This window comes from Peromyscus maniculatus, chromosome 21 (genome assembly GCF_049852395.1).
Source record: "Peromyscus maniculatus bairdii isolate BWxNUB_F1_BW_parent chromosome 21, HU_Pman_BW_mat_3.1, whole genome shotgun sequence".
NCBI lineage: Eukaryota > Metazoa > Chordata > Mammalia > Rodentia > Cricetidae > Peromyscus > Peromyscus maniculatus.
Window position 1 is genome coordinate 38,908,319 of NC_134872.1, and position 20,517 is coordinate 38,928,835.

Sequence of the window (20,517 nt, forward strand, 5' to 3'; positions counted from 1 at the left end):
GTGTGAGCCAGAGAACAAGCCAGCAAACAGCATTCCTCCATAGGTCTTGCTTCCATTGAGTTCCTGTCCTTCAGTGGTAGGTTGTGACCTGGAAGTGTAAGTCAAATAAATCCTTTCCTTCCCAATATGCTTTTGGTTAGAGTGTTTATCACAGTAACAGAGTAAAAGTAGAACAGCTACATAGCAAGTTCAAGGCCAGCCTGAGCTACTCAAGAATCTCTCTCAATAAAACAAATAAAATAAAATTTCAGTTATTGTGTTTTTCAACTCAGTAATTTTTGTGGTTCTCTTTTGAACTTTCTTTTGTTCTATTTTTATTGCTTTTTTTTGGTGGGGGCACATGTGCCAGGGCCTATGTGTGGAGGTCAGAGGACAACTTTGTTTTAATTACTTATCACACAATGTGTTCTGATCACACTCTTCCCCCTCTCCATCCAACTTTGTGCCCTTTCTTCTCTCTTTGAAAAATAATCAAAGAAAACCCCAAGAAATATACACACACTCTCTTCCTCTCCTTCCCCCTTTCTCTCTCTCTCTCTCTCTCTCTCTCTCTCTCTCTCTCTCTCTCTCTCACACACACACACACACACACACACACACACACACACACACACACACCAAAACAAACAACTCCCCCACAAAAAATGTAAAAAAAAAAAAACATACAAGCAAAAGATTAAGCAAAAAAAATTGTCCAAACAAAGCAATTGGCCGTCTGCTGGGTGTGTGTCTGCCCTGAAGTGTGGTTAATATGCCCAGTGAGGCTCCATTGGAAAAAAATGGTTTTTCCATTTGCAAGCAGTGTCAATTGCAGAAAGCTTCTTGGTTAGGGGTGGGAGCCTGTGTGCACTTCTCCTTCTGAGCTGAGACCCTGGCCTACGGCCACAGTCTGTGATGTGTGTGCATCAGCAAAGGACAACTTTTTGGAGTTGGTTCTTTGCTTCTATCTTGTAGGTCCTGGGGATGGAACTTGGGTCATCAGGCTGGGGGGCATGTGCTTGTATCCTCTAAGACATCTTATCTTTTATATTTTGTATCTGTTTATTTGTATTGTCTATTTGTTAGGGTGCATTTGACTATGTTCCTTTATGTATATATATTTTTTTTACATCTTTGAATATCTTAAAACAGTTCAACTGTGTTCTTAATTTAGTAAATCCAACATCTGTACTTCATGGGTATGGATCATATTTTGTTTCTTTTGGTGTCCTATAATCTTTAGATGAAAATTTTAAAAATATGGAGACAACTTGGAATATCCTCAACAGTTTTTTTTTTTTGCTTTTTATTATTGATTATTTACTTTAGTGAGACAATTCTATATGGCTTGTATTTTTGTCATATACAGCTACTAAAACCTTTTACGTGGCTAGCTTAGTGATCAATCAGATAATGAGTAGATGGGCATTTAAAAAACATTTGGGACTAGCGTTTGGTGAGAGCCTCCTTGTGTACCTTTTGGAACATCCCTTTCAACACTCATCCGGGCTGTTGACAACCCTGTCTCCATCCTTACTTTCTATTTCTGCAAAGCATCAAGGTCAATCAGAAGTAAGAGAACTAAGTTCATCTCAGGTCTGAGTATATACCCAGACCTGCATGTGGCCTTCTGTGTTCCCAGGAATATGCTGATTGTCCCTTTAATAAAGCTTTGTAGTTAGTCTGCTGTTCCCCTGAACAGTTATCAGCTGCCTCAGGCGTCTGTGAAGTTAAATATTTGGCCGTAATTGTCTCTAACAAACATCATACTTGGGAGGTAGAGTACTTTTCAGGATGGGTAAGAAGCACCATCATAAGTTACAATGGGTTTTCCCTTTCAAAAGTGAGGAAATGACCACATAGATAATCATCATCATCCCCACCACTACCACCATCATCTTCATCATCACCACCATCATCAGGGAATAGAGAGGTTTTTGGAGACAGGGTTTCTCTGTAACCACCCTGGTTGTCCTGGATCTCACTCTGTAGACCAGACTGGCCTCAAACTCACAGAGATCCACCTGCCTCTGCCTCCCAAGTGCTGGGATTAAAGGTGTGCACCACCACCACCCGGCTGGAATGGTGCTCTAAAGAAACCCCAACCTCACTTCCCCCTGACAGTGACTGCCCAGGCTGCCAGTTCACCCCGTAATTGTGACGCTGCTGGTTTTCAGGGCTGCCATGGAGCTAGAGAGTAGAGGGAGTGCCGGGGGTGTGATACAGCAAGGGAAAATGCCCTAAAGCTCGGTTTTACTGAGATCGGACTGTTCCTCTTGAATCAACGCTCCTTGAATTCCCGTATTGATTTCTAGAACTCTGACAAATTAATTCTGATTGGTTTTTGCCAGTTTCTCATGGCTTCCATGGAGGAGTGGGTTTCCAGGAGGTCCTTCCTTATTCTCACATTTTTCTAATGTCAGTTGCCTTTACTTTTGCAGTTAAGTGTTTTGAATCACATGGAATGTGCACTAAACCAGCTCAAGGTGGTCCCTTGTCCACTCTGCCCTGAGGCAAGTCGCACGCCCTGTCATAGTTGGGTCTTTTACGTCAGGAAGTTTTGGCTGGCTGCCAGGTGAGAACCCAGCGTTTATCACGCTGGCCATTCCCAGCTTCTAATGGCCATTTTTTTTCACCTGTGTTTTCTGTTCTTCTGCAGTTTCACTGAGTTTATCCATCTAATTTTTGTCATGCTTCACAGGCGTATCTCTGCAATAATTATCTCATTTTAGATTGTAAACATCCTCTCTATTGGAAGCATCATCATGCCTCTTAGGTATGACTTATTTCTGCCAAGAATTTTTAATATATAGTTACTGTGTATTTAATCTCTGTTAAAAAATGGTAGGTGAAAATGCAGGTGCTTTTCCCACCAGCATCCTTCCCCTTGGTTTAGCGGCTTCTTGATATGATGTACAAAGAGCGGCTTTTGAGTCTATCTTCATTTAGGGTGTTAATCTTAAGCCTAGAGTTCAAGGGTCATATTTATTATGCAAGCCCTGTGTCTGCTGCACCCTTCATCATTGATGAAAAGTGATTTCAGCCCCGGGTTTCAGTCATTGTCTTGACTGGATCGTCCGTGTAAACTGTAGCTCTTCTGTTTGAACTTGGGCTCCCTCTGGATACCTGATGGCCACAGACACACCCCTGTCTGTCTGTGCCATGTGGCCACTCCACCATTCAGTGGTCATTTGTTTCAAGGTTTGAGGCAGGAAGTGCGCAATCAGAGTTCATGCTCTAAAAGGCCCTGGTCTTGGTTGGTGTGGACTTCTACAACAGAATAGCAGGAACTGGGGGGCTTAGACACAACGGAAACCCAGTCGTTAGTGTTCTGGGGACTGGAAGTATATGATCACAGGACTGGGTTCAGTGTCTGGGGAGGATCCGCCTGGCTCGTGGATGCTACCTTCTTTACCATGTCCTTACATGGAAGGAGAGGCAAAAGAGTGCACATATACATATGCATTGGTTCCTTTCATCAGGGCTCCACATCCGTAACCTAGTCCCCTTCCAATGGTCCCACCACCTGATACCAGGAATTGGAACTTCAACATATACACCTGCAAGGCACACTCATTTTGGGTATGACAGGGTCGTACTAATTGCTGTTCTGTCCATTGGAGCTGGACTGGGAGACAAGGATGGTAAGGATGGCCTGGTGGTGTGGCCAAGCAGGCTTGATATACTTCACTGTGGAAGAGAGTGGGGTTCCGGTCTGGCCCAGCATCTTAACCCCTTTTCTACCCATTCCCAGCTCTACCTGTCTCTTCCCCGAAGGCCTGTGTTTGTGATAGGGCCCCGGCTCCATTTCACACGTGTTGTGCATGTCCCTCTGCGTTGAGCCGTCACCATCCCTAGCTCCGTGAGTCATGTTGACCTCTGAGCCATGTGGGTGATCTGGGGACTTTAGTGCGCCTCCCGGCTGTCTCTCTAACTCAGGGCCACCCATCCATGGTTGGGAGGACAGGTGTTTATCAAGCACCAGGCTCTAACCCACTATCCCCCTGCTGCCCTCTGCTGGCCGTGCCGGGTGATGAGACACCTGTGGTTCTGTCTTTCCCTAGCACAGGCTGCTCCCCAGCCTCAAATCGTCTCCCGTGGGTGGCACTATTTCTGAATCCCAGTGAGTGAAGACGGACAGCCAGAGCAGGCTTGCCTGGAGGTGGTGTGGGTGGGTCTCCATGTGCTGCATTTTGAGAGCTGCCAAAAATACCAATGAGCAATAATCCCTTCCATTAGCTCCCCGCCTCCTTGATGCATGACATCATCTCATTGGGTCTGGAAGAACAGTCTGTGTGACAGACCTTGTCATCCTCGTGTGACAGGTGAGATACTCACCAGGCCCCGGCTGGTGAGTGACACCAAGGCTGTGGGGAAGGCATCGAGGTGAAATTCTTCTGACTCTACTCAGACCCCGGTGTGCCATTCTGTGTGCCTGGTGGAAAGTTACCACATCTGGACTCGGACCCCGGTGTGCCATTCTGTGTGCCTGGTGGAAAGTTACCACATCTGGACTCAGACCCCGGTGTGCCATTCTGTGTCCCTGGTGGAAAGTTACCACATCTGGCTGATGGCACTGGTTGCACGTTGCATTAGTTCTGTGCGAAGACATTCTTGCCGAGGGACCACAGAGCTGGTGGGAGCAGCTCGCTGCTGCCCCTTGTTGCACTGTGTATTGTACACAGGCCCTGGCTGGGACCAGCAGGGAAACACAATTCACAGCTTGAGTCCCAGCAGCGACTGCTTCCCAGGGGTAATTTCAGCCAGTGCCGGGCACACAGTAGGTAGCTTGTGAGTCCTGGAGGTGGATGCAGAGTTGGATAATTCCAACTGGGATCACTCTGAAGAGGCTGAACAGATCCTTCCTTGCTGGGTAAAAAAATGTGAGGCCATCAGAACACGCTGAACCCATGTAGACAGTGGGCCAGAGCAGAGAGTTTGCTCTTTTTCCTGGTTACTGGGCTCTTTAGTTGGGACTTAAAGGCACTGTACCTCTGCCATGGACAACTTGACCGCATAATACAAAGATAGCCTCTTCATTGACTGATACCCACCGTATTATGATTCACCACCATCCATCATGAGTGCAGCTGTACTGGAAGGGTACCCACCCCATCTGTCCTATAGATCCCAAAGTCAAATCAGAGAAAGCAGGCCCAGACAGCCCAGGGGATTCAATGCATTTGACATCATTCAACCACCCTCCTATGCTTGAGGAATTAGTTGGGATTTTTTTTCTCTCTTGCCAATAAGCCTTTTAAAAACTTGTTTAACATTTAAAAAAAATGAAAGGCAGATTTTTGTGGTACACATAACTGAAGTCTCATATAGCTGACTTCAGGACTAGCTGCATCCAGGACTCCAGGGGCTCTAAATGTGTGTGTGTGTTTATTTTCTCTACGGACATCCTGCCAGGCTTAAGAGAAAAACACTTGCAACAATTCCAGAAAGCCCCGAGCCTCATTCGCCTTGGTCTGAAGCCTGTCACATGCTTGCCCAGGAGATGTAGCAGCATTGATTGGATTGATCAGCTCAACCCTGAGCCACACCATTGTCTCCTGTCTTAGGCTACACTGTGTATTAAGAATATGGCCTTGGCAGATTCTTCTGGGATCCCTGGGGAGAACCAACCAGTTCTTCTCAAAGCACGGTCCCCTCTACCCAGTGGTGCCTAGAAGTGGAACGAACTCCTTTTGAGTGAGGAGAAACCTAAATGGTCATTCATCCATTACCTGTGGGTCCTCATTTCTAGGTGCTTCACACTGTGTGGTGAATACTGGCTGAAATTCCACCTCAGCTGGCCTGCACATGCTCTCCAGTAGTTCATGGGGAAAGCCTTGTCTGTGGGAACTGTAGCCTTGGACATGGAACTGAGCACTGCTCAATCTGGTCCCACCTGCGCTTTAGATCCGCCACCCTTTACTGTACCCTTTTCGGTTTGGGAAACATCCTGCCCTTCCCTGACAACTCTAATTGACAGCTCTGTGTGGAGGGTGGGGCTTCCAGGGCTACCCAGAACCTGTGCTGTAAGATGCAACTCTCAGAGTAGCCTGAGTCAGTTCTGAGGGGTCTCTACCTCTTCCCCAAAGATGGTGTTCCTCACTTCCGGCACCAGAAAGATCCCTGCTGGATATGACTGGCTTCCCCGTCTGCATGAGGCAGGTGCTGAGCTGGCAGCTCCTTGTCTTTCAGGTGAGCGCTGCATGTTTGTTCCTGGGGTGTATCCCCACAGCACCCCGGCTTAGGCTCACCTAATGCAGACAAGGTCACACCCAAAGCTCTTGGCACACCCCGGGAATAGTTGCTTCACCGTGGCTGCCGCCAGAAATTACCTGGGAACTTAAAAATGGCTGACCCCGGAGTCCCACTGAGAACCAGCTGGTTTCAAGCTGTTTCTCACACTTGGATCTCAGAAGGGTCCTGTTCGGGTTCACATGCTGATTGTGTGGGTGAAGGCTGAGGGTGTGTAGCTCTGACCAGCTCCCAAGCGGGCTGAATTACTGCACCTCAGGCTTCTCTGTGAGTGTCAGGGACACTTAAGTCCCCTCTGTAAAGCCTCTGAATCTCCCATAGTGGATGTGTACATTCACCTGTGACAGGTCCTACCATCATGGACTCTAGCCCATGGGGCCACCTGTGGGTAGAAACCAAAACTAGATCCATGGCCTCCCATTCCTGGAGTTGTTTGCTTGATTTCAGGCAGGTGTCAAGTGTACCCCCATCTAACCTGTCAGCCAGGAAGCCATTAGGACCCCCAAGAGAGCACTTACTACCCTCTGGAGGACAGGCTTTCTAAGGAGGAAGGCCAGAGCCTGGTTTGCCTCCCCCTCAGAGCCTGGGACAGTGAAAAGGAACCCAGAAAGTCCCCTGAGCATTCACACCCTTAGGGGGCAGAGTCCTTGGGGAGGAGCTTCCTCCTCTGAAGGTAGGTGATGTGTCAGAGTGGTCTAGACAGGTACCTGTTCATAATTTCCAGGCAGCGATCCACCCGGGGCTCCCCTGACACTCCCCTCTTCCCTTGGAGTACAGAACCACAGCTGTGTGTCCAGTGGTCCTGGTGGCCATTTGCCATAGCAACGCTCTTGTCCCTGGCTAGAAGTTTGGTAAAATGGAGATGAGGGAGAAGAGCTTTTAGGGTGTCTCTTCTCCGCTAACCTCATGCCAGAGGGCTGGAGACCCTGTTATGCTTCGTGAGCAGGCACCCCCAAATAGAAATAGGAATCCCATCACCTATGGTCTTGGAGTCACCCCCCCTCTTGTGTACTGATGCTTCCTGTCAGTCCTACTTAACCACTTGATGTCCCGACTCTCTGCAAAGTGTGTGTGTGTGTGTGTGTGTGTGTGTATGTGTGTGTGTGTGTGTGTGTGTGTGTGTGTGTGTGTGTGTGTGTGTGTGGTGTGCGTGTGCATGCACTGTGCTGGGTGGAGATCAAACCCAAGTCTGAGTTTATGTGAGGCAAGCACTCGGTCCCTGAGCCATACCCTACCTTAGCCTGCCTGGTGATGAAGGACTCTGTCACCTGGCTCAGGTGAGACGTTCCTAATGTTCAACCCGGTGTCCATTTAAGGAGAAAACACACGCACTTTAGAAGAGTTGCAGTTCACGGTAAACTGTGTGACTGTCACACTTGGGCTTACTGGAAGGGGAAGGCTTGAGAAATCCCCAGTGTCCTTATTTGTTTACAGACTCCCGCCTGCCCTCCTTGGTCACTTTCCTGTGCATCAGCCAGTGGAGGAGTGTGGCAGTTCTCTCCAGGGAGCATCATGCCCACGGCAGTGTTGCAAATGACCCTTGCCAGTGGCGTTATGTACTGTATGTCCTTATATTAGTAACTGCGAGTTTATTAAGCGCCCACTTGGTACCATGGCATTTGCAGAAGCCATCAAGCTTATTGGTGCCATCTTCAAAGATTTTCAGTCTAATTGAGGAGCCGGCTGGACCCAAGAGACAATAAGTGCTGAGTGGTGTGGGACATCTATCTACTGTGCCCACCCCCGGCGAAATAGTTAGGAAAATGGGGGGGGGAGGGATTGCTGCTTTTTTAAGCCTCTGAAATACAGAGACTGGGGTGACTTGGAATATTAGGTGTTTGCACATAATGAGCCAAATGTGTCTCCATATTGCTCCATGTCCCCGCTCTCCAAATGTAATGCTTTGGAATTATAGAAGAGGGAGATATTTATGTCAAATCAAGCCAGCCCCCGCATCTGAATCACACAAGGGCATTTTGTCAGAGAGTCTTACCAAATGGCTCAAACAAAATGAACTGTTTGGGAATAATTTTTGTCTTAGCTGTTTAGAAGAAAGTTGAGATGATGAAGACTTCTAAAAGTGAGTGTTATGTGTTACAGCTATGATGGGAACAGAGTGGGGGGGCTAACCAAAACTAAGGATTATAATAGAGCCTTACGGAATCCCACTAGTTTGTAAGCCTATTAAAATATTCTAATGTATTTTGAACCAAAGTAACTCATATTAGCAAATGATGCTTCTCTCAAGACATGGCCATTAAATGAAAACCTCAGCGCCAGGTAACTTCCCTACAAGTTACTGGTCAGAGGGGTCCTGGAGACACCCAAAACAGCATAGGCTAATGCCATGGCTCTTGGTTGCCCACTGTAACTAGATGGTAAGGCATCATTGCTGAATATACTTCATACTTTGGTTATAAGAAATAGAGAAATCAATCTCAAACTGACCAAGACAATCTCCATGCTGGCCAGCTTTCATAGTGCCAGAAAGAGCTGTGTAGGCTGCTAAGGTAACAGACGTCAGTGGTCTTATCCAGCACCAACCCTGCGTGCTACAGTATAGACCTAGATGTTCCCACTGGTGTAATAGTAGCAAGACTGTTTATGGTGATAACCAAGTGTTGTCTTGATTGGATTTGAGGCTTCCTCCACAGGAGTGATTTCTTGCCTGGTAATGTAAACGTGGTCAAAATCCATGACTAGAGAAGTCATAGTTCTTAGTGTATAACTGTTGATGTTGTTTTTCTGAATGGTCACATTGTCAAACTACCTTCTAAATATTTATGTTTATATCCATATCCAGCCTTGGTCAGAGAAGCATAGTATTGCAGTGGGTAGTAGTTAATGGACAGACCCTTTACTGTTCAAAGCGCTGAGAAGAACAGAGAGGGCTTAGCCTTAGAGGGACCATCTATCCCGTACTCCCACACCCCTCTCAAGGCTAGGGAACACATCACAAAAGAGGGAGCAGAAAGAATGTAGAAGAGTACCACGCAATGCTGTCCTCAGGCCATGACAGCGATTGTACATGAGAACTCACAAAAGCAGTGAGTACCAGCACAGAGAAGGGAGGAGCTCCCCGGGTCCCACCACTAGCTGGCAAGTTCTTGTGAGAAGGAGAACCGCTTTTCTTTATGTGTTTGGCCACTGGTAGGTTCTCTGGCCCATTGGATGAACTCATGCCCACATGCATGTGAGCAGCATTAATTAGACTCAGTGGGTTAAAAATAAGTATTTAGGGAAGACATGAAGTTGGGAAGGAGATGAGATGTGGAGTCTTGGGGGAAAATGGAAGTGAGCAAAGGGTGGATATGACCAAGATGTATTGTTCCATGGATGAAATTTCCAAAGAAGACAGTTTGTTTTTAATGAGTGAAGCTTTGCTCTCTGCTGACCACTCTCCATGAGTCTTCTAAGCCTAGGTCATGAGGCTTACTGAATCATAAATATTTATCAAGCCTCTACTGAGTGGAGAAATCAGGACATCAAAGATAAAAAAAAAAAACCCAGCTGCCCCACACCCCAAACCTCAAAGTCCAAGAGAGTAATGTGTACAAACCAAATTGTGAGTAGGTAGGGAAGCTCGCTGGCTGCCCAGGGAAAGGAAAGATTTCTTATGACCAAGGTGCTGGTCAAGGTTGCCGGTGTGTATGTGGGCAAGGCAGAGGGCTCACATTCCCCCTGGAGACCGTATGGAGCATGAGGTGTGGTAGTTGGGGGACATGTGGCAAGAATGGTAGGAAGGGCTTTGTGGTGTTATCATGACTTGATTTTTCTGGAAAACCAACATTTGAGAATTAGATTTGTTTGTATTTCAAGACAGGGTTTCTCTGTGTAGCCCTCACTGTGCTGGAACTCACTGTGTAGACCAGACTGCCCTTGAAATCACAGAGATCTGCCTGCCTCTGCCTCTGCACCACCACTGCCCGGCTGAGAACTAGGTTTTTTAAAATAATTGCTAGGTGGTGACAGTGCAGGCCTTTAATCCCAGGGCTTGGGAGGCAGAGGCAGGCAGATCTCCATGAGTTCAAGGCCAGCCTGGTCTACATAGTGAGTTCCAGGAAACAGCCAGGGCTACACACAGAAACCCTGTTTCGAAAAACCAAAATAAAATAAGATGAATATTGGCCTCAGCTCAAACATGTGCCATGTGTTGTCTAAGTAAAACATCTTTGCATAAAAGGAACTTTGTGCTGGACTGGAGAGATAGCTCAGTCAGTAAAGCAAGCAGAAGGAATTGCGTTTGACCTCCAGAACCCACATATAAAAAGCTGTGTGTGGTATTGTGTGGTTGAAGTAACAAAGCTGGAGAGGTAGAGACAAGCAGACACCCCCCCCCTCATTGCTTGCTGGCCAGCCATCTTAGCCTATTTGGTAAGTTCCAGGCTAGTGAGAGACTCATTTTTTTTAATGTCATTTAAAAAAATAATAAAGTAGCTAGCACCTGAGGAACCACACCTGAGATTGTTCTCTGGTCATTCAGCTTGTTGGTGATATTAGAAGGATAGACCAAGTTCTACAGATTTATCATTATTTCTGCTAGTATTTTGTGGTCATGTGTAGATCTGAGCAGCTGGCAATAAGTAGCTATCTGTAGTATTGTACTGCGAGCAGTCCAGAGAATGGTGCTGTGATAGATTGTTGATGTCTGCCAAGGACAGGCAATGGGAGGAGAGTGGTGTCAGGTGTTGTCCTTTTGCTTCACCTTTTCTTGTGATAAAAATGAAGCCTCTCCTAAAGCAGAAGCTGTGGTTGGTGGTGACTTTAAAATGAAATCCCAAATACATTCATTCAGATGAATAATCTTTACTGTAGTCTAACACATGCGTCCTGTGTTGTGAACACAAAGCTGGCTCTTACTAGGTTCCAGCTCCTGGAGAAAAACACTGTCAGTAAGGAAGGAACCTGCCTTAAACACCAAATAGCTTGTAGCAGGAAGAGGAAACATGAATACAGTTAACAGAAGATTTAAACTCTGTGGTGCATTTGTACTGCCTGGCTAAGCTATTTTTAGATTAAAGTTAAAATAGAAGCTAATTTAATACCTTTACAGTTGCTAATGCACCAAGGTGATTTTAGACTTATAAAGGCATTAAAATACGACCTGCATTTTTGCTGAGTTTAAAAATACAGGCAAACGAAGATGTAATTTGGGGTTTGATAATTTCATTATTTCTTAAAATCTTCACATTCAACTCCAAATTCAAAAGACCTTCCAGGATGATCCCTGGAACACTGTGACTTTGCTCCCGAGTGTGACAAGCCAATCTGTAGGTGTCTTACCCTGGGATCAAGATGGTTGGAGGAAAACTTGGAAGGTGACTAAGTACAAGCCAACAGATAGACAGGTCACATTTATTGGCAACAGAGTTCAATATGTCTGTGAGAGTAAATTGTCTATATTAGTGGCCGCCCTCTAGCCCACAGCCCACCAGCCTGCCCACCCACCAGGGCAAACGTTGAGTCCACTAGTCAGCTGGTTCATGTCATGTATTCCCCTTCATTTCTGTTCTTAGTGCCAAAGCCGGTTTCTTTAGTTTCTTGCTACACATTATTTCCAGTGATTCCTGATGCTCCTGGTTGAGTTCTGTACCCTCAGGGTAGTTCTGCACCGAGCTTCCTGTGGATAATAGAACATTGGATAACAGTCCTGCTGCTCAGGCTTGTTCCGTTCTCTCCTGCTCTGTCTGTCAGCTGGGACATTCCTTTTTTCCCTGTCAGAGAGAGGACCTGCCTCCTCACACCCTGCGGAGTGACTGACAAGCCTGACAGCTGTCGCATGAGAACACCATGTCTGGGAGGATAAATCTAGGGCTTTTAATCTGCTGGGCTTCATCAGGAGCCATCTCGGCATCAGGACGAAGAGCAGGGAGCTGGAAGTTAGGTGGCCAGGCATCTATTCGTGCCTCTACTGGTAACTCACCACAAACCAGAGCAAAGTCTTTATAGCTGTGCCTTCATCTGCTGGATGAGGGGCTGGGTCACACTCTGTCCGTGGCCCCAGCCTCCCAGTGCTTAGCTGTGGCACCTGGGTAGAGGGACAGTGCAGTGTGGGAAAGGACATTGCTATGGCTGTGATGCCTATGCGTGTGGTCTACATGGCGACTAGCTGGCATTGACCTGTGTCACGTGGCCCCAGGGAGAGGAAAATGGAGGATAGCCAGGCCCAAGATAGTCAGGTGACTGGGAGTGGGGTTGTGATGAGAATGCTTTGCCTTCCCCTCACATGATCTGAGGGAGAGCTGGGGTGATACTGGTCCCTCAGTCTCTGTCTGTAGCTCCAGCTAGAAGCGGCACTATGGCAGTCAGGAAGGACGAGGCATGTCTTTCTTACCTGTGCTTGGCTGCCTCTGAACAGCGGATGACAGAGGAGACTGGCCTCAGACCAAAGCAGAAGATAATGCCACTCGAGTCAACTCTTGTCCGGGGATCTTCAAGGGAGCTTCCAAACCCCCTCATTTCTGTGGCGTGGACTTCTCAAGGGCCTGAGAGGAGGTCACAGCACTTGGCCTATCTTGAAGAATTCTCAAATGGTTTCCTTTGCATTCTGGGAAAGGGCAAGGGTGCATGGGGGTGTGCTGATGGTAAATGACCCCATGTGGCCTGAGATGGAGCAACTTCTGATGTCTCCTTTTTTCCCAGAGGGGAGTTATTCTGGAGCTTTCTCCGTCTCCTCCTCTTTTTCTTCTTGATCTTTTTATCTTATTTTTTAGATGTGAGTGTTCTGCCTGCATGTATGTATGTGCACTGTGCAGATGCTTTGGTACCCATGGAGGTCAGAAGAGGGTACTGGATACCCTGGAACTGGAGTTCCAGTAGGTTGTGAACCACCATGTGGGTGCTAGGAGCAGAACCCAGGTCCTCTGCAAGAGCAACAAGTGCTCTTAACCTCTGAGCTGTCTCTCCAGCCCAACCCTTGGTTTCTCCACCCCAGTTACTCTCTGCTGGAGAGAACAATGGAAGCCTGTGCTCGGGCCAGAGCCTTACGGGAACTCTTCCTTTCGGGGGACTTGAATGAATATCTGTGTGGTCCATCGCAGATTTTGGGTACTTTGTGACAGCATTGTTGAGATATGAAACAAGAAAATGAATATGTAACATTATAAAGGTTAATCTGAGCAACACCTGTCTAAGGGAAGATTCAGAAGCTAACATGTGCATTAATGACATTGACATTGTAAACGTTTCTGGTTTAGGGTTTTTTTCCCCCCCCCTTAACTAAACTTTGCAGCTGTCTAAAAAAAACAAAAAAACCTTAGGGCTCACAAACCTCCCAGAGTTGTTGAAACAGCCTGAACATTCAGAATTTCACATGAGGTGAAGCACATTGCAATGTCTAGAAATTCATGCATGAGTGAGGGTTGCCCTTAGCTGGGGTAGGTTTGTTTAGTGGTACGTGATGTGAGGCTCCTTCAGCTCGTTTTCCAGACGGCTGGACCCCAGGGATGCATTCCTGTCCTAGGCCATTCTACTTTAGGCCCTGTTTCTGCCCTCTAGACAGAGCACAGCCACTGTGTGGGGTGTACAAGAGGGGCTGTGGAGAATGGAGCTAGAAAGAGAAGTTCCGGCTGTTTTGGAAGGTTCCGGGCTGCTTTGGGGAAGCTGGCTGCCTCCTTTACAGCACAGTGCTCTAAGCTCTAAGCCTCCTCCTGAGCCCTGTGGAGAGACAATATGGAGACAGACAAGGAAGCCAGGGCATAAGTACTTTGGAAAATCAACAGATCCTGCTCGTCATCTCCAACAGTGAAGGGGTAAGGGCTGAGACTGACAGTCCCTGTTGTGTGCCAGGCACAGGGTGGAAACTCAAACACAGGACCTGCTTGAATGCCCACAGCCTCTCAAGGGCTTCTGAAGAAGGGAACAGAGCCCCGGAGAGGGAAAATAACTCCAAACTCAAGTCTGACTCATCTTTACAAGGAACTGTTGGAGCATATTCTAATTATGAACAAAATATGCATTCAGTGAGAAAACTGACACAACCTAGTGGAACAGTGAGCATTTCCAATGCAGAGTCCATGACCCAGACATGACTTCAGCCCTCCCCCTTCCTTCCTTCTAGGTATAAGCGATTCTTTTTTTTCAGAGCTGGGCACTAAACCCAGAGGCCCTATGCATGCTAGGTTCTACAATTAAACTACACCTCCACCCAAGAGAATCTTCTTTGTAATGAAGATTAGGTTCTGCATGTACCACCTTGTCGTCAGAGGAAGTATGTGGGCAGTGTCATCAACCTCACCTGGGAGTATCTCAGAAATCAAGGGTCCCCGGCCTCAGCCCAAACTGACTAAATCAGAATCCTTGTTCATAAGCCTCTTGGATGATGATGCTCATGTCCAGAAGCACTGTTGATGCCTCCTTGCAATTTCCTATGGGCATTTTCCCATATTCACAACGTGACTTTCACTGGCTGTGTCTTGAGTCTCTCTATGGTTCACACCGATGAGTCCCTAGGATGTTCCCAATGTGGTGTTAAAAGGGGGCCTTGATTTGTCTCTATAGGACAAATGCCCCAGAAGAGAAATGGCTGGCACATCAGGATGAGATCTAAAAAGGCTTTTGATACAGTCTGCCTGATTGCCAGCCCCACAGGGATGGAACCTGACCAATCCCTCAAGCTCTTGGCCAGTGCTTCTTGGCAGGTAGCTGCCATCATAGGATAGATGCATACTTGGGGTGATGTACAAGCTTAGATTTGAGCATCAGATTTTCAGTTACTGGCTCAGTGATCTTGGGCTAGTTGTCCAACCTCAAAGACCCTGTATCCTCCTCTCATAGTATTGAGCTAAAGCTTTGAACCCCTGATGGATGTGAGCTTTAGATGAGAGAGAATAGAAACTATCCAGGACCTGCTTCATTTGTGATAATCCTTCTAAATAAAGCAATCCCAGGGAGCCTAGGATGTTACTGTGGTTTGAATGTCCTCACCAAAACTCAAGTTGAAATTAATCTCCATTGGGAGGCATTGAAAGATGATCAGGCTGGGGAGTTGGTCTAGTAGATAAAGCACTTGCCTCAAAAACATGAAGATGGGAGTTTGGATCCCTGGAAACCCACATAAGTGCCAGGCGGGCGTGGCAGTCTGCCTGTAACCCCAGCACTCTGGAGACAGAGAGAGGGGATCCTTGAGACAAGTTGACAAGCTGGATAGCTAAACTAGCTGAATCTGCAAGCTCTGGGTTCAAATAAGAGACCCTTCTTCAATATATAAGTTGTTGAGGAAGACACCAGACCTCAACCTCTGGTCTCCATGTATGCCTGTGTGAATGCATGCGTGGGTGCATGCGCACACGCGCACACATACACACGTACCTATACACGTAAACATGCACACATACCAACACACAGAGATACTTGTAAAATAAAAGATACAGAGAAAGAAATGAGCAGGCAAGGTCTTTAAGAATGAATTGGCTTATCCATGGATTCCGTGAGTTGCCTCCAGTGGGCCTGTTATAAAAGCCAGGTTGAGGCAGGTGTGGTGGTGCACATGCCTTTAATCCCAGCACTCCAAAGACAGAGGCAGGCAGATCTCTGTGAGTTCTAGGCCAGCCTGGGCTACGGAGCAAGTTCCAGGACAGCTGGGACTATTACACAGAGAAACCTTGTCTCAAAACAATAAACAAACAAACAAATAAATGCCATTTTGGCTCTGGCTTCTGTGTTCTTCTCACAGCGTGGTGTCCTAGGCTGTTCAAGATTCTTCAGAGTCCACACCAAGAGCAGCCCCCAACCTTGAACCTCCCAGAAGAGCTACAAGCTAAATAAACCTTCATTCTTTATAAATTATCCAGTATGTAGTATTATTCAGCTATAAAAAAGAGAAAATGGACTGAGACAGAGGTCTTATTATGAAAACAGTAGATATTTTTGCATAAAAGATTTTTCTGTTGCAGTTTATAAATTACATTTTGAAAGACACACATGAGTATTACTAGTCTTCATCCCAGAGATACATGGCTTAGACGTTGGAACAACACCAAAAAGAGTCATTCCTGGATACTTGGGCTAAAAATGAGCAGCCATGTAAAATGTGCTCACTGCCTGGAGAGCATGCTGAGAGGGGGAGATGTGTCCTGAAGCTGTGAGGGCTGCATCAGGACCTACCTCTCATCTACCTTCCTGCTCTTCGGAGAAGCTTGATCCTTGGACGTGCAAAGGTACAAGATGCCCCCCCGTCCCCTCCTGGGCCACTCTGTGCTGAGCACCATTCTGGATGCTAAGCCACTGCGGTGGTAGTGCACTTTTGAGGTGCCTGAGAGAGGACAAGTCACACCTGAGCGCAGGCAAGTGGCACAGTGGCCTCTCTTAGTTAGGGTTCTTATTGCTGTGGAGGAGCACCATGACCATGACAACTCTTATAAATGAAAACATTGAATCCAGGTGGCTCGCGTACAGTTTCAGAGCTTCCATCCATTATGACCATGAAGGGGAGCATGGCGGCACGCAGGCAGACCTGGTGCTGGAGCTGAGAGTGCTACATCTTGACTCAGAGGCCACAGGAAGTCGGCTGACTCTCACCCTGAGGGAAGCTTGAGCGAAAGAGCCCTCAAAGCCCGCCCCCACAGGGACACACTTCCTCCAACAAGGCCACACCTCCTAATAGTGCCACTCCCCTTTGGAGACCATTTTCTTTCAGACCAGCACACAGCAGGCCCCTAAACTCAGTCTGTCTGGTTCCACAGGGTGGAATTGCCAGTGAAGATGTCACGTGGTCTGGCCTCTTTGCGAACTCTTACTGCTCCTTAGGAGCAGCAGCCCGGAGGTCCTGTCCCGGTCACTTCAGTTATTTCACTCTGTTGCACCGACTCCTGAGTTGCTCCTGGGACGTAGGGACTGTCCGTCAGCTTCTGTCCCTCCCCCCAAGAGAAGGCAGGATAGGTGGCAGCAGGGGTCTTGCAGACTCCAACCCCTCATAAAGAGAAGAGGGGTATAGATGGCCCCCGGAGCCCCCCGGTGTCCACTGCTTTTTGTCATCATTCGCTGTTCTTGTCACATTTTTGTCTTCAGGGTGTAAACGGCTGGGCAAGAGTTCTGTATCGAGCAATTTGGGAAAGTAGGAAAACAAAGGACTGTTTTAGAACCACCCTCAGAAAGCCAGAGTGCTGCTTGGATTTTAATAATACAGAGTCACACCCCACACTCATTAGTTGCCTAGCGCCTTCTGTCAACGCTTGAGACGTTGCTTAGAAGCTGCTGTCTGTAGCAGCTGCGGTGGTCGGCTGGCAGGCGTTCGGGCTCCGCTGAACTTGAGTCAGGTGGCCTTGCCAGGCTGGTTGCCGGAGTCTAGTATTTTGAAGTGACAGCTGCAGGTAGGCAGAGAGGAGGATATCACTAAGTTCTTGGCTGTGTCACAGGGAGAGGCAGAGATCCCAGCCAGAGAGGCTGGCCTTGGTGACTTCTCGGGTGGGTGTGGCCTTGCACCTTCCAGGCGTGGTCTGCCAAGGGCAGGTGGGGGGGGGGGGATGCTTCCAGGGACTCAAGGAACGTGATTAGCCTGTACACAGATACAAGCAGCATTTGGGAGGCCCCAGGGAAAGCAGTTCGAAAATGTGTGGGGCCCAAGGAGTCCTGATAAGCTTCAAAGAAAAAACCAGAAAGAGGGGTAGGCAGCCTGTAGGGGTGGAGGTGAGTTGCTGCCCCACACACCGCCCCCTCTCTCTGCAGAGTGGACCTGGTGAGGCAGGAAGGGCCGTGTGGCTCAGGGGCAAGAATGGGGGTGGTTCAATTCTGAGTATGTTTTAGATTTTTCTGCGCATTAGATCTCTTTTCTTCCCAGGCTCTGACCTTCCTCACATGGAGAGTTGTTAGGGTCAGAGCCTGGGCCATTAGCCCTGACAGGCTAGGCCGGGACACCCTGTCCTCAATCAGCCAACTGAAGAGATAAGTTAATGAAGAAAAATGGAGAGAGGAGTGTGTTCCTCGTGGCCACGCAGGGAAGAACACAGAGATCCAGTCATCTAGCCCCTCCCAAAGCCCCTCTTCAGGGTCCTGATAGGAGACGTAGGTTTAAATAGAGGACCAGGGGTATGCATAACTAAGCAGCCTTGGCCAGGGTCTGACCCCCGCTGCCCGTCCCTGAGCTGGCATTGTCTGAGCTTCATTCTCTCCTTCGAGGTGATCTGAGTTGTCAGAACTGTGAAATCTCTGGAAGACAAATTCCTCCCCTGCTTGGCTTCAACCTTCTCCTTCCCTCGGCGGCGGCGGCGTGTGAGGCCCCTGGAGGAATTCCGGTGTCCTGGGGAAAGTGGTTGCAATAGTCTGATCGCCAGGGGGAGGAGCCAAGTGTCTGTCCTGACCTCAGCCTCTGCCCCTTCGCTGGGTGAGCCCAGGGAGCCGGTGCCCGAGCTGGTTATGTTTTGTTATCCGTGGTGGTGCAGAAGCGACTCCACAGTCACCGGGAGGCAGGTGACAACCACTCCAGACCAACTCCCTCGAGGAGTTAGGCCACCCCCACTCCCGGCCCTCGGGAGAAGGAAGTGCTTGCCCTTCTCAGAAAGCTCGAACTGCCCTGTGCCTGCACACCTGTCCAAGGAGCTCCGGAGCGCCCGCCCGCCTGCCGTGATTGCCAGAAACCCCACTTCCTCATGGCGCAGAGGAGTTGCTGGGGGAACAGGGACAAGAATGTGTGCCCAGTGACCAGTGGTGTCCTGAGAGCCCCGAGCCCCTCGCGGGTGGACAGGGAGGCCCACGCTTCTCCCCGCTGCTAGTTTCCAGAAGGATGAGAGAGCCAGAGGCTCGCTGCACGCTCAGGAAGATGGCTGCCTTTTACCAATGCGTCAGGCCTGACCCCAGGTGCGCCCCTGAGAGCAAGGTGGTGAGGTGGGGGGTGAGTCCAGAGAGGCAGGCCACTTGGTCATTGCCAGGGCCCGGTTACTTACCCTCCTTGAGACTGAGGCCAGACCTTCAGCACCCAGTGTCTCGTGTTCCAGAACATTTTATCCTGTCTTCTCCAGTTGTGTGAATTTGGGAGCAAAATAATTTTCTGTGTTTCCTTTAACACACCTTCAGATACAAGAGGAAGAGGAAGGAAAGAGGAGGAGGAGGTGGAGGAGGAGGAGGAGGGGCAGAGTAGGCTGGGTAAACAGAGTGCTCTGTATGTTAATGTTTCGTTCTTATACCTGAGTCTACATGGCATACTTGATACCCTTGGAGTTGAGGGACAGAAGCCAGAGGTGGAGAGGACAGGACATTGCGGTTACTACTTGAAGCTCAGCATTGAAGGCCTGGCTCCCAGCTGACAGACACAGACACAGCCATGGATGACCCCCTCCCTGTGCTCCTGGGTACATAGCCACCTCCTCCAGCCCACTGACCTCAGGCCCAAAGGGTGTTCAGCTCTCAGCGCCTTGTAATTCTGTGCACTGGGTGCAGAGGGAAGCGTAGCTATATGGCTGGTTTTAAATTCACTTGCTTGGCATAAGTAAAGACATTGTATGTCTCATACCCCAGTTGGAAAATCCCTGGTATGGCGACCTCCATAGGGCCCGGGAGACTACTGCCATCCCTCGGGCTGGATGGGTGGTCTTGAGAAGTTGATCTTTGGAAGGGACCCACTTGCCATCTTGAGGATTTTAGTCAGATAGTCTACCCTGTAAGCCTTGTTGTTGTTTTTCTATTGCTACAGAGGAATAATGACCCAACAACAAAGAAAAGCCACTGTGTGTATGAGCTTCGTCTTTGCTACTATTTCATAAGGAGTTTACTGATAGTTGCTTAACCTTTATGCCCAATTCTGCCTGTTCTGAATGGTCCAGAGTAGCATGGTGACTTGTCTTGCTGATAGGCTTTGGATCATGTTTTCCTACATAATTCTCAGCTGTGCATCTGCTAATAGTCATGTATGTAATATTCTGGGAAACTCAAGCATTCACTTCGGCCTGTGTGTGACTAAGCGGTGTATTGCCTTAGCACACTCAGAAAGTTAAAGACAAGCCAGCTTGTGAAATTGTCCCTTGTGCCCAGATCCCAGGATCCTGTCTGTCACACATGTGTTCAGCAGTCAGCACCTGTACTGCTGACATCTGGAGACTGGAAGTTTTCAAGTTAAAGACATCTTTGCAAGACACACCCCAGCCTTACTTAGCATGGATTTATATTCTGTTTCCCCAAGAATTATGCAAATAGAATTTCTAAAATGAGGTTGTAAAGTTTGAAGCTCTGTGCTTAGCTATGTTTGAAATAATGATTTGGTCAGAAATCTGAAAATATATATATATTTTTTTCTATGCTAATAACCTGAAAATGTCTAAACTAATGTTTTCACCCCTGGTTTTGTGGAAGCTGTCG

General features: G+C 48.0%; 1 protein-coding gene and 1 long non-coding RNA gene across 6 annotated transcripts in view; one reads left to right on the forward strand and one right to left on the reverse strand.

Moving 5' to 3' along the window:
- The window catches only part of Cracdl (CRACD like), a 121,531-nt gene that overhangs the window by 41,463 nt on the left and 59,551 nt on the right, over window positions 1–20,517 (forward strand). Inside the window, exon 2 of one of the 5 annotated variants that reach the window (XM_076557469.1) lies at window positions 6,069–6,171. The exons of 2 other annotated variants lie outside the window; for them this stretch is intronic. Coding sequence is in view for 2 of the 3 variants with exons in the window: in XM_076557466.1 (XP_076413581.1) it covers window positions 18,950–19,023 (74 nt within the window). In the remaining variant the exon portion in view is untranslated. Of the gene's footprint in view, window positions 1–6,068; window positions 6,172–18,449; window positions 19,024–20,517 lie in introns of those variants that run through there. 2 more of the 5 variants (XM_076557466.1, XM_076557465.1) reach the window with 2 other exon arrangements.
- LOC143269921 (uncharacterized) lies at window positions 11,381–19,242 on the reverse strand. The gene is made up of 3 exons (XR_013046721.1): window positions 19,110–19,242; window positions 12,566–12,778; window positions 11,381–11,851 (listed from the first exon to the last, which is right to left on the reverse strand). It is a non-coding gene; the product is annotated as an uncharacterized LOC143269921 (long non-coding RNA).